Source organism: Trichoderma camerunense (genome assembly GCF_050948025.1).
Source record: "Trichoderma camerunense strain CBS 138272 chromosome Unknown V8C40scaffold_8, whole genome shotgun sequence".
In the NCBI taxonomy this organism is placed as follows: domain Eukaryota; kingdom Fungi; phylum Ascomycota; class Sordariomycetes; order Hypocreales; family Hypocreaceae; genus Trichoderma; species Trichoderma camerunense.
The window spans coordinates 1,414,124-1,427,686 of record NW_028145362.1 but is presented as its reverse complement, the minus strand read 5'-3'; the positions used below and the strand labels follow the sequence as shown (position 1 = coordinate 1,427,686).

Genomic DNA, 13,563 nt, shown 5'->3' with positions numbered 1-13,563 from the left:
GTTAATGAACCGGTTTAGTTAACCTACTATCATAAGAACCAATGTATATTCCACGGCGAACCGAATTCATAATGCACAAACCCCTTTGCGTAAATCCTCTACTTTAACCTTCACTCAAAATCATGGCCCATCAAAGCTCAAAATTAATCAACGTATTAGAAACTGTTTTAAATACCTATTCAACCAGACAATAGACCGACTACCCCACAATCAACCTCCCAACCATGCAGCTCTTTGTAAGTTTTGGTGCCGTGCAGGACGCAGCAAAAACATGGAGAATCATATTCACGTAAATCCCTCTTCTACGCCATCTAAGTAGTAGTCGATTGGCCCCCAAGCGCCTTTTACTCTTCCGTCTCCTCAATCTCCTCCTGAGCCTCTTGCATTTCCTCGTCCTTTTCCTCTTCCTCTTCTTCTTCTTCCTTGGCTTCCTCTTCAGGCGTCGCCAAGTCGACGTCGGCAGCAACGCCACCCTCGGTTTCCAGGTTCAGCCACTCGTCCCATTCGGGGAACAGTTCAGCATCGTCATCCGGAACACCAATCAGCTTGGCTACTCGGCCCTTTTTGTTCTTCTCTAGGCTCTCCTTCCAGGACTTTGCCGCGGATGTGGCCAGACTAGGCTTGTACGTCTGAGCAAATAGAGTAGCCTCTACTGCTCGTCCAGTCTTGGTCAGGATTTCCACGCATCGGTCAATGTCACCTATTAACCAGGATGCTGAGAATGCCACGTTGTGGGCGTTTGCCTCTTCAGCCTGAGCAACCAGCTTGGCAAGGCCCTCCTTGTCACCTGTTGATGAATACACAAGGAGGAGAGATCCAAGATCCTTGGCGTGAGTGAAGCACTCAGCAGCCAAGCCAACGTCCCACGCGGTCAGGGCCGCATCTCCGACAGTCTTCCACTTGTGCTCCGCGTCAGCCTGTCGGGCCAAATCAAGAGCAATGGCAAGTTGGTTCAGGGCCAATGCCAACTCAAACTTGTGCTCAGGATCAGTTGCAACTTCTAGAGCAAGGTCCTTGTGTCCCTGGCCCTCCAAGAATCGGGCAACTTTGTTCAGCTGATCAGCCGGGATAGTTGGCAGCAACTCGGCAGCTGTCTCCATATCCTCACGCAGAACCAGCGTCTGGTACTCGAGGACGGGCTGTGACAGGGCGAAGGAGATGACGTTGACATCCTTATCGGCAAGGTAGATACGAGAATCTCTCTGGATGTAACCAAGGACGTACATGGGCTTGTCGAAGTGAGAGATGGTGTAGGTCTGGTCGCCGACCAGGTAGTTGAGTCGGTTTGTGCTGTTGGTGTAGATGAAGCAGTCGCCAACCCACTCACCAGTTCGAATGCTGTACTCAAATAATTAGTTATCAGAAGAGCTCACGTGTAAATCAGAAGAAGCCCGTCAGTACTTACGTCTCGTTGACATCGGTGATGACTTCAAAGGCAGACTCAACGCCGTCCTCCTCAACTTGGCCTGACTGCACGGCCTCGACGTAGTTCTCGCGGGAGAAGCGCAAGACATAAAATGAATCCTCGCAAGCAATGGCTACCAGCTCGCCGCTTTCTGACCAGTAGACCTGCTTAGGCTCAACCTCGATTCTGCGAACAAGACCACCAGTAGCCCAGTCGAAAAAGGAGACACCACCCTGGCCAGTAACACCCAAGAGAACACCTCCAGTAAGACCTTCGGCCTGGAAGCCAACATCCAGACCTCCGCTCTTCTCCACAAAGTTCTTGAAAATCTTGACGCTCATGGCCGACTCTCGGATGGCAAAGTCGTTGCTGTTTTCCTTCGAAGCCCAAACAAAGTCCATGGCAGAGCCAAAGGCCTTGTTTCTCCAGGCCAATGCTGTGTAGATGATGTATTCACCGTCGCCGCAGACGGCAACGAATCGGCCATTGGGTGAGTGAATCAGCGTCTGAGTGTACACTTCGCAAGTTCCGAGATCCTTGGTCGGTAATGAAATGGGTTCGTTATCCTTGACAGAGGCATCGCCCTTGATGATGGAAGACACGACTTCGTTTTGCTTGGCCCAGATCAGCTTGCCGGATGGGTCCATGGACACGGCGGGCTCCTCGCGTCCGAGCTTGATCACGACAGCACCATCGTCATATCCAACAGCGACACCCTGCTTGCCCTTCTGGTAAGAGGCACACCAAGCTCTTTCTAAGCTGTAGCTCAGCGACTGCTCCAGCCTGTAAGTATTGGCATGCCATAGCTTGATGGTGCCGTCTTCGGAACCAGAAATGATGACTGGCAGCTCTGGGTGGTAGCAGGCGAAGGAGACGTTGTTGGTGTGTCCCTCGAGAGTGGCGATCAGGGACTTGGTGGTGTAGTCCCAGATCTTGACTGTTCGGTCGTCGGAGGTGGTGAGGAGGTAGGGCTTATCGGAGTGGGGGTAGTAGTCGACATGGTTGACTCCCTTGGTCTCATGGGCCTCGAGGGTGAAGTTGGCGGTGCCCGATCCCAGGCTCCAAATCTTGACGGTTCTATCCAAGCAGGCCGAGGCAAAGGTGTTGGTGTCCTTGGGGTTAATAGCAAGTCCCATGACATAGTGGCTGTGGCCCTCGAAGACCTGGACACATTTCCAACCCTTGTCCCAGTCCCAGAGCTTGATGCTCATATCATCGGAGGCAGTAAGAACAAATGGCAGCGTGGGGTGCACGCAGATGGCTCTGATGTAATCGGGATGCGCCTCGAAGGAGGTAATCTTTTCGGAGGTGTTGTAGTTGTAGACTCGCAGCTGGAAGTCATCTGATCCGCAGACTATCCAGTTCTTTCGCGCAACGAATCGACCAGCTCGAACGGGGACATCTGTAAGCTCGAAAGACTTGACGATTTGCTGTGTCTCGTATGACCAAATGTTGACATGGCCTGTGAAGAGGGGCGTATTAGCGGCGACTTGGTTCAATGCTGCATCTCAGGTGCTGTGACATACCGCTATATAGGGTGGTGAGGATCCATGGCTCCTGGGGGTGGAAGTCGATGCCCTTGACCCGCTCGCTGCGGGCATAAAGCTGGCGCTATTGTCACGAAGCAACAGTCAGTAATGTGGTTGTAGAAACGATGCGGTAAGCTCCGTCAGTGGGCATTGTTTGACAGATGAGGGCCGGCAACTCGGTGCCAAGCCAGCGAGGCGGACAAGGGGAGAGAGACTGGTCGCAAGGCGGGGTGAGGGCCCAATGTGCTGGCAACTGACCTTGACGTCCAATCTCATGTTTGCGGTCTGGTCCTTCTAAGGCTCCGGTCTCGCAACTGTGGACAAAGTCGTGGTCGCGGTCGGTAGAGGATGCGGGTGAAGGAGATCGCGGGGTGAATCGAGGTCGACGAGCTCCCACATATGACGCCTAGGCCGAGCGGAATGTCGAAGGCGGTGGAACAATTGCTGGATGAAGACGAGCCGGGCAGAGTCTGCTGTCTCTGAAGCTTGTTGTCGTCGTCGGGAGTGGATTTGCAGCAGACACGGCAGCTTTCAATTGGGCTTGACCAGCTTCTCGAAAATGTGTCCTGCTGGCGCTATCGAGGTACGAGCCAGGTATATTGCCAGGTGGTCAGCCAGGAAGAGATTTGAGGCCTGATATGTCAGGCACCAGTGGCAGTTTGGACCCTGTGGTGTGGTCAGTGCTGCTAGTGCTTGGGGGGACAATAAAAGGTACAAGCAAACAGCGTGACGTGGCGCCCAAAATGCGCTACTGGGGAAGTACCTTTGCAGCGTCTCTGGACCAGCCCACTTTGATTGGAAAAGGGGGAAATCTGGCACTTTTTTGACTGACACTTGAAATTGTAGGGTAGGTGAGCTGGATGGATAGAAGAGATATTATGACAAGCTATGGGACAATGGATATTTGGTCGAGAGGTAGATGCGCTTGATGAAATAATGGTAATAATGAATTTCATTAATGCTACTTGGTGTAGATAATTCATATTGTTTCTATTCAAAGATACGCATAATGTTGCGATTTGATCTAGGATATAATGTGTATTTCTTGCAATTATCTGACGCTATGTCATTTCAGTAAGATGTATTCCTAACATCATATAACCGACAGGTGGGATACTACCAGATATATGTCTATATGCATCAAGACAAATTTCATCTCATCTAAATCAGCACTACTCATCAGAGCTCGATATACTAGATACCGGGGGCTGCAGTTACTTTGATGCTCGAGGCTGTCACATGCAGAGACACTCATGCTGGTGTTCAACACCAACAGCAATCAATATCCACAATATACATGTCCGTGTACATGGCCTTATACTCCATAAACGCATCAAAAAGGATACATACACTCAGCCTCCAGCTGCTCATCTACATACTAAAAAAAGAAAGGAAAAACATATATACCCTACGGAAAACACCGAGGCATACGTACGTACCTTAGAGTTCATTGCAAAAGCACCACAAGTCACAAGCCACTGGCTGCCCACCCACCCATTACGCATGTCCGTGGCTGCGCATCTTGGTTTGCCATCGCCATGGTGTATCGGGTGTGGAACCAGGAACGACTGCTCATCCCTCCATGACGTATCGTCTTCAGCTTGGTCATGGTGCTGTAAGACCTACTCGTACTCGTACCTGAGGTATCATTGATGTACTGCCTGATCGTGATCGTAGATTGCGGGCACTCAGCATGTCAGTTGTCCTTTCATCCCATCAATTGTTCCTCAAATCACCGTCAAGATGAAGATGAAACTGTTCAGCTATTATGGGCCAATTCGTCCGAACCCAATGGAGACAAATGAATCGTGTTACACTCTAGCTTAAATGCAACGTCGACTAGGTCCAGCCTTTCCCGCTTCATGACACGAAACAATAAAGCCAAAAAAAAAAAAAAAGAAAAAAAGGACCGGGTTTGAGCCTCCATGCAAAAAACCCACCGAATGCTCAACCGAATCGTTACAAATCGTTACAAATGCACGCACTGTGCGATGCAGGACTCGATCACTTGCCCAACAGCATCATCAGCCGTTGCACAGCGCTAGGCCAGACATTGTACCGAGCGTCCTGCAACATGCACAGTGCCCGTTAAACGGAGAGCGCTAGCGCCCGCTGCAGACTGTAGGTACAAGGGAGCGACATGGCAATGCTACAGTACAGCAGCAAAGCTGGTATAAAAAAACCAGATGAATTGGAAGATTTTAAACACACAAGAGAGTAACTATACACATAGAATAGCTACAACTGATCCACACAAATCGTGCTCTTAGTGATGTTGTTTGTGTGTGAATATTCATTTTGCAGTCCCTGTCTTTGTGATACTTTCCCGCTACAAGCAGGTTCAGGGACCGGGTTGCGGGAAGCGACTGGCTGCCCCAGATTCCTCAATTCGCTAGACGCTACGGAGTAAAGTACAAGGCAGTGCTTCGCCTCCTCCTGATTGTCGACGTTTGTTGCAATGGAAGGATTTACTCGTAATTAATATATATCCATGGCTGATGTGGCTTTTGCCTTTCCTCCCACCCACTCACCCCTCACTTGCAGCCTCATTATTCCATCTGTATCTGCGTGCTGTTGTTATTCTATTCTACGGCTGTATCGATCCCAGTTCTCTTCGGAGTTTAGAGACCAGCACCAGACGGGCTACTATTATTACTCGCAGTCCTCACCTCACTTAATATTAGCCTTGAACCACAAAAAATAGGGGGCATCTCCATCCCCAGCCAGCCGCCATCCCTCACTCACTCAAACCAAGTGGATTCATCCAATCCTCACCTCGAGTTCGACGTCTGCGGGGTTGTTTGATTGGCCCTGCAACCACAGGCCAAAACACGCCCGTCACATCGCCTCCGGCTTGCTGCATCAGAAGCGGCTGCTTCCCGTCCTTTCGATACAGTCCCTCGTCAGCTGCTTATCTGTCGGCCGGATTAGCCTCTCTACCGACTATCATCTATCAGAATCATTCCTTTACCTTTACTTCCCGTCTTCCATCTTGCATTACATTGTTCCATCATTCCACTCTAGCATCGCTATCCGTTGAGCGGTCGTACCGGGAACCGTCACCATGTCGTGGAAGCTGACCAAGAGTATGTCTCTCTCCTTTTCCAATTGTCCCCAATGTCTTGTCGTCCGACACCGTCTTGGAGCCCGCTGCTGCCGGCAATGAGACTAACTGGCCTTGCGCAGAACTCAAAGATACGCATCTCGGCCCGCTGAGCGCGTTTTCCCGGTCGCCGTCGACTTCCACCATCACCGACAAAGATGAAAAGGGGACGAGCCCAGGCGCCACCACGCCGACTAGCGAAAGCGCTACTGGTAAGCTACCAGCGACGGATAGATATAGATGGTGATTCTGACTGCTCTTGACATCACTATAGGCGCAGACGACTTGACGCAAGCGCCCGTTATTAAGAAGCCCGGTATCTTGGTCGTTACCATCCACGAAGGCCAGGGCTTCTCCCTTCCCGAGCAGCACCGAAACGCCTTTGCGTCCAGCCACCAGAGCTCGCGCTCTTCGGGCAGCGTCTTATCCGGCTCTGTCCGTCCAGACTCAAACGGAGCAAGACCGCACTCTTCTGGCGGCGGATTCGGCTCGATTCCCACTAACCATGGGCGCATATCTGGCAAATATATGCCCTATGCGCTGATCGATTTCGACAAGGTGCAGGTGTTTGTCAATTCGGTCGAAGGAAACCCCGAGAACCCTCTGTGGGCAGGTTCAAATACCCAATACAAGTTTGACGTTTCCAGAGTGACGGAGCTGGTTATCCATCTGTACATGCGGAACCCTGCTGCCCCTCCCGGGTCTGGGCGAAGCCAGGACATCTTCTTGGGCGTCGCGCGGATAAACCCACGATTTGAGGAGAGACAGCCTGCCGCCGAAGATTCCAAGGCCAGCAAGAAAGATCGCGAGAAGGCGACTGATGCTCAGCGCCAAAAGGGAGAAGGTCATGCCGGCGTCGACTGGGTTGACATCCAGTACGGCACGGGCAAGATCAAGGTTGGCGTCGAGTTTGTCGAGACACGGGCTGGAAAGCTCAAGATTGAAGACTTTGAACTGCTAAAGGTTGTAGGCAAAGGCAGCTTTGGCAAGGTTATGCAAGTACGCAAGAAGGACACCAGCCGAATCTACGCGTTGAAGACGATTCGAAAAGCGCACATCATTTCCCGATCGGAAGTTGCCCATACGTTGGCCGAACGGTCTGTGCTGGCGCAGATAAACAATCCCTTCATCGTTCCTCTCAAGTTTAGCTTCCAATCACCTGAGAAGTTGTATTTCGTCCTTGCCTTTGTTAACGGAGGAGAACTCTTCCACCACTTGCAAAAAGAACACCGGTTCGACGTTAACAGGGCGAGGTTTTACACTGCCGAGCTTCTCTGCGCCTTGGAATGCTTGCATGGTTTTAGCGTCATCTACCGAGATCTGAAGCCGGAGAATATCTTGCTCGACTATCAAGGCCATATTGCACTGTGCGATTTTGGCCTGTGCAAGCTAGACATGAAGGACGAAGACCGGACCAACACATTTTGCGGCACGCCCGAGTATCTCGCCCCTGAACTCTTGTTGGGCCAAGGATACAACAAGACAGTGGACTGGTGGACGCTGGGTGTTTTGCTCTACGAAATGTTGACGGGACTTCCTCCGTTCTACGATGAGAATACCAATGAGATGTACAGAAAGATTCTGTCAGATCCATTGAATTTCCCGTCTCACGAAATTGTGCCTCCAGCTGCCAGGGACCTTTTGACCAAGCTGCTTAACAGGGACCCAAAGAAGCGACTCGGCGCTAATGGCTCGTCCGAGATTAAATCTCATGAGTTTTTCCACGGCATTGATTGGCGCAAACTCTTGCAGCGTAAATATGAGCCTACGTTCAAGCCCAGCGTGGTAAGTAACATTTCGGAGGCAGAAAATAGAAGACGTTCCTCAACCTTTTGTGAACAACTTGCTGATCCATTAACTCTAGACGGATGCCATGGACACGGCCAATTTCGACCAGGAGTTTACCAGCGAGGCTCCCCAAGATTCATATGTGGACGGGCCGCTGCTGTCACAGACGATGCAAGATCAATTCCAAGGATTCAGCTACAACCGCCCCATTGCAGGCCTCGGGGATGCCGGCGGCAGTCTTAGAGATCCGTCGTTTGTGGGCAGCCTTAACAACCCCTAAGCATTTGGACATGATGTATTATTTTCGGCGAATACCAATTTGAGTTGAGACTAGACCTAGAAGCATGATTTGGAGCGAAAACGAGACAAGGCAAGGGTGGTTGTGCTGCGTGCATAGCGTAGAGAGCGACGAGCGTCTTTTGGACTTTTGCACGATGGAAGCGCACAGACAGACAGACACGGGAAAGGGGGTCCATATTTGGCTTGAACAATGCATGATGAACCATACGTTTATGGAGTTTAGCAGGAAATCATGACAGGAGTTGTCTTCTTTTTTCACTTTTTTCATCACTTTTTTGTTCGTTATCTTGTCGCCCAGGGAAAGATTGATCGGGGAGATGCAGGCATCATTGGAAAAAGGGTTGATACAAGCTGCTTTATTGCAAAGATGCTGTCAAGTGAAGCGTGTATGAGAGTTTGGCTTGTTGATGATATTGTTGGTACTAGTTTTTATAATTATATCCTCTTGTTTCAATCATTTCAATGAATCGTCATTATTGTAGTACAGAGTTGGGCATTGTTGGTTGAGCTGTATTAATGCAATGTAGTTCTGGCCTCTTGTACCACTGGAGAAATAGACAACATTGAACATGTACATGCGCCCTGGAGTATGTACTGCTCAGCGGACAGGCTCCCTGAGAGTCGAATCAAATCAGCAGGCTACAATGCAGCACATGCAAGGCCTGATTTGACTACCTGTGCCTAATAAAACTGCCCGACTGACTCTAATCTGACTGATTGATTGTTAAAATCTCCAGGTAATCCATCTGCGGGGCATCCTGCTTACCAAAGCACGCCAAGCAGCGCGGCAACTGGCCAGCCAAGTTCCAAAAAAAGGTTCTCAGTGAGGTCATTAGTGAGGGGCAACAGGCGCAAAAGCTCGTGCCAGCTTCGCCTGGATAGCTCCATCAATGCGCTGAGCTTCGGTTCCCCCTCCAGCAAAGAGGCCAGACAGACGCCACAGTCATTCGTTGTCGTGCTACTACTATTTTCTGCTTCTTCCTTTTCTTCTTCCTTCTTCTCCCATCCTCGCAATATCGTGAGGCATTTCGAACCATCCAGTGAAATCATTTCCGCCTGCTGCATCAATCTCTCACCAATTCATCACTCATCAATCTCTAATCAAGCATCTTCCCTCCCCTGGTAAGTCGTCATTCCCGGCTTCATTCTTTTTTTTGCTCCTGACGCCACCCCCACCATCCCCATCAAATCCATCATCTGCCTTGATCAACTTCCGCGTTGCCCGGAATATGTGCTGCGATCCCACGGTACTCGAACCGGATCGTATAGCCTACCCTCACCTCACCAAGGAACTATACGCTGCATAGCCTATGGCCTTTTAAATGCTGCTTCTCCCCTCTCTACCAAGCTGTCATTCTTCTCTCTAATCTTCTCCCCATTATCATCCCCATTCCCATTCTATTCCATTCAGCCCTCGCGTCTTCTCAACGCCCAATTCCAGAGCAACATAGCCCAATCCAAGCGGAAGTTGCCGATTACTACTGCTCCGTTTCAACTCGACTCAATTAACTGCCGCAACTCTCTACAGACTGGCTAATTAACCTCATTGAATCCTCATCAGACCTCTGCCAAACATGGCTCCCGCAAACACTCTTCCCGCCTGGTCGGAGCTCCAGGCTCACCGTGACGACGTCGCCAAGAACTTCGTCCTCAAGGAGGCCTTTGCCTCTGACGCCGACCGCTTCAACAAATTCTCCCGCACCTTCAAGGCCGACGGCTCAGCCGACATTCTCTTCGACTTCAGCAAGAACTTCCTGACCAATGAGACTCTGGATCTGCTCGTCAAGCTCGCTGAGCAGGCTGGCGTCGAGAGGAAGCGAGATGCCATGTTCCGCGGTGACAAGATCAACTTCACTGAGAACCGTGCCGTCTACCACACCGCGCTGCGAAACGTTGGCGGCTGGGAGATGCAGGTTGAGGGCCAGGATGTCATGAACGGTCCTACTGGTGTCAACGGCGTCCTGGCACACATGAAGGAGTTTTCTGAAAAGGTCCGAAGCGGCGAGTGGGTTGGCTTCACCGGCAAGAAGCTGACCAACATCATCAACGTTGGTATTGGTGGCTCTGATCTGTGAGTATCCTGAGCTTGAACTGAGCTGAATTGAAGCTTCGAGTTCATCGCCAAGACATGCTTGCTAACCAATCTCTTTTGTACAGCGGCCCCGTCATGGTGACTGAGGCTCTCAAGCACTACGGCGCTCCCGACATGACCCTCCACTTCGTCTCCAACATTGACGGAACTCACATGGCTGAGGCTCTCAAGGCCTCTGACCCAGAGACCACCCTCTTCCTCATTGCCTCCAAGACCTTCACCACCGCAGAGACCATCACAAACGCCAACACTGCCAAGTCATGGTTCGTCGAGAAGACTGGCGGCAAGGGAGATGTTGCCAAGCACTTTGTTGCCCTGTCCACCAACGAGGCCGAGGTCACCAAGTTTGGCATTGACAGCGCCAACATGTTTGGCTTTGAGAGCTGGGTCGGCGGCCGCTACTCCGTTTGGAGTGCCATCGGCCTGAGCGTTGCCCTCTACGTTGGCTACGACAACTTCCACAAGTTCCTCGCTGGTGCTCACGCCATGGACAAGCACTTCCGCGAGACTCCCCTGAGGGAGAACATTCCCGTCATTGGCGGTCTGCTTGGCGTCTGGTACGGCGACTTTTTCCAGGCCCAGACTCGCCTGGTTGCTCCGTAAGTTGACATGTCACGGAATAGATTCTCGGACACGAGCCGGTGGTGATTGATACTGACTGCAATATCTTAGCTTCGACCAATACCTCCACCGATTCGCCGCCTACCTCCAGCAGCTGTCCATGGAGTCCAACGGCAAGGCCATTACCTCTGACGGATCCAGCGCCAAGTACACCACTGGTAGGTTCTCCCTGCTCCTGAAGCACAAGTCAGAAATCACCAAGTCTAACATATGAATTCATCAGGCTCTATCCTGTTTGGCGAGCCCTGCACCAACGCCCAGCACTCCTTCTTCCAGCTTGTCCACCAGGGCACCAAGCTCATCCCCGCCGACTTCATCCTGGCTGCCAAGTCTCACAACCCCATCCACGACAACCTGCACCAGAAGATGCTTGCCTCCAACTACTTTGCTCAGGCTGAGGCTCTGATGGTTGGCAAGACGGACGACCAGCTGAGGGCTGAAGGTACCCCTGAGGAGCTCATCCCCCACAAGCGCTTCCTCGGCAATCGCCCGACCACATCTATCCTCGTCGGCGATGTCATCGGCCCTGCTGAACTGGGTGCCCTCATCGTCTACTACGAGCACCTGACTTTCGTCGAGGGCGCCGTGTGGGACATCAACAGCTTCGACCAGTGGGGTGTCGAGCTGGGCAAGGTCCTGGCCAAGAAGATTCTTAAGGAGCTCGACGAGCCCGGCAACGGCTCGGGCCACGATGCCTCGACTGGCGGCCTCATTGGAGCCTTCAAGTCATTCTCCAAGATCTAAACAGTTGAATACGGTATAAGAAAAGAAATAGGAAAACAAAAACTATGCCCCGAAAATACAGAGAAAAAGGAGGGGTCTGGGATGGCGAAAATGACGGGGGAGCGGGAAGGGAAGCCTTGTGAAATTAATGAAAAGAAAATAAATCGGGCTCGAGCAATGAGTTTTTTTTCTCCCTTTTGCCCTTTTGCACGATGAAACTATGAGACGTGAGAGGTAGCATGAGTCACTTGTTGAAATGTGATATTGGTGATGATGATGCGTGTGTGTGTGTATGTATGCTCTATGCTCGGTACTATCTGTCATATGGATCAGCATGTGGCAGCATGTGAAGCAAGCAGTGTACTCTCTGTGTGATGATGATGCATTCCTCACGCCCGAGGTTTGTGATGTGATATGTGTGTGCCTCGAGATATTCCGGCTGCCTCCATTACATTACATTACATGCATTAGCTCTCATCTAAGCTCCATACGATGCACATAATACCCTCTGGGCGAAAGGAGTCGAGTACTAGTACCTCTACTTCTACTACTTCTACATCTACTTCTCCGACTAACATGTGGTTTACTGCCATTTAGCCCTCAAGCTCCCACGTTTTCTTCCGGCACCGTCCCCACAAGCGAACTAGTAAAAGAGACGGGACCCAGCAACAGCACATGTCACTCACTGCATTTTGAGATTATTTTCCGGGGCGCAGGGATGCACATGCACACATGGGGAAGGTCATATGGGGTTGTTGTGATGGGCGGGATGCAAGTCAAGTCAAGTTCATTGTTGACTCGATAATGAAGAGGGAGGGTGAGGGTGAGGGTTGTATTTGCGGTGGTTTGAGTGGTTATTGACAGGCGGGCCGGGAATAAGCATATGGGATTGATGGGTAATAGCAGAGTGGATGGACGGGCTGGAAAATGAGAGAGTAGAGGCCATTTCATCAAATCTGGCCTCTTGAAGAAACCAACAAGCACAACAAGAACGGTAGCATTCGGGTGAAAGAGGCCTTTTTTCCAATCGAGCAGAGTTGGTTGGCCGTCAATGTTCCCATACTTCCTATTCGAGCAGCCCGGGCTCGGCATGCAAGCACCGAGTGGGAATCAATCCAAATCCAATGTGCGGGACGAGGCTTTGGGGTAGCCGGGCTGGGAGGGACAAAGAGGCTAATGGTGGTGAAACGCCTTGTGGCATTTGCCTGCTATTAGTACGTGGACATGGACATGGACAAAGTGGCGTGCGTTGAGTGATATAACGTCTGGTGCTTCTTTCGTTAGGGATAACGCGGTTACTTAACTGGGCAGTGATAGTTTGGACGAATTGGAAGGGACCTAGTCATGATTATCTTGCAGAGCGGCGCAGTCCATGGTTCTGCTTCTGTCCAGGAGCATCAACAAAAAGACCCAGAAAAGGAACAAAGGAAGAGGCAGCCAAAAGCACCACCACCAACATGCATGCATGCATACATGCACGGTATATGCAGCCCGTCAAATCAAATCAACTCAAATCAGCGTGGCAGTAAAAACGAAATGGTCACAGCAAAAAAGACCCGCAGAGGGAGAAAAAGAAAAAGGGTGGCAAATGGGCGGGCGTACAGCGCAGCGCAGCTTTGGTGGTCGATAATAATCCGGCGGCGCTGATATCGTGGGATTTTCGATGCACTGGCGGATGACAAGTTTCGCCGTTATCTCGGGCAATATACTGACACATCATATTAGTGCCCTTGCGTAACGAATTAGATGGCTCAGCAATAGGGGGCATGCAGGCAGTTTTGAGTCTCCCCGAGATGAGAGACGAAGACGACTGACAATTCAGCAGAGCAGATGGAAGAGAATGAGACAAGGACGTCAAGGTAACCTGACATGTGCTCCTTGTTTGCTGTTACGAGTATGCCTTTGAGATCGGGGATTCCGAGTCATGCCCGTTTGTCTCGCCTCGTGTTTGTTGGGCTGAGTCCAAAGCCGCCACCGTCCACGACGGTTTCAAAGCCATGGA

At 51.1% G+C, this 13,563-nt stretch overlaps 4 protein-coding genes across 4 annotated transcripts; 2 read left to right on the top strand and 2 right to left on the bottom strand.

Annotated features, from left to right (window-relative positions):
* Positions 1-61: 61 nt before the first annotated feature.
* V8C40DRAFT_244566 (coatomer subunit beta') lies at positions 62-3,500 on the bottom strand. The gene is made up of 4 exons (XM_083215687.1): positions 3,193-3,500; positions 2,932-3,016; positions 1,406-2,867; positions 62-1,338 (listed from the first exon to the last, which is right to left on the bottom strand). The coding sequence occupies exons 1-4, from the start codon at positions 3,208-3,210 to the stop codon at positions 345-347; spliced, it is 2,559 nt and encodes an 852-aa protein (XP_083073861.1). The 5' UTR covers positions 3,211-3,500; the 3' UTR covers positions 62-344.
* Positions 3,501-5,434: 1,934 nt separating this feature from the next.
* On the top strand, positions 5,435-8,620 carry V8C40DRAFT_244561 (kinase-like domain-containing protein). Its single transcript, XM_083215686.1, has 4 exons — positions 5,435-6,020; positions 6,121-6,249; positions 6,312-7,822; positions 7,902-8,620. Exons 1-4 carry the CDS (start codon positions 5,999-6,001, stop codon positions 8,103-8,105), a joined length of 1,866 nt encoding a protein of 621 aa, XP_083073860.1. The 5' UTR covers positions 5,435-5,998; the 3' UTR covers positions 8,106-8,620.
* Positions 8,621-9,233: 613 nt separating this feature from the next.
* Positions 9,234-11,872, top strand: V8C40DRAFT_244558 (glucose-6-phosphate isomerase). The gene is made up of 4 exons (XM_083215685.1): positions 9,234-10,196; positions 10,283-10,816; positions 10,890-10,996; positions 11,062-11,872. The coding sequence occupies exons 1-4, from the start codon at positions 9,700-9,702 to the stop codon at positions 11,580-11,582; spliced, it is 1,659 nt and encodes a 552-aa protein (XP_083073859.1). The 5' UTR covers positions 9,234-9,699; the 3' UTR covers positions 11,583-11,872.
* Positions 11,321-12,793, bottom strand: V8C40DRAFT_217732 (uncharacterized protein). The gene is made up of 2 exons (XM_083212187.1): positions 12,248-12,793; positions 11,321-11,878 (listed from the first exon to the last, which is right to left on the bottom strand). The coding sequence occupies exons 1-2, from the start codon at positions 12,651-12,653 to the stop codon at positions 11,625-11,627; spliced, it is 660 nt and encodes a 219-aa protein (XP_083073858.1). The 5' UTR covers positions 12,654-12,793; the 3' UTR covers positions 11,321-11,624.
* Positions 12,794-13,563: the final 770 nt, after the last annotated feature.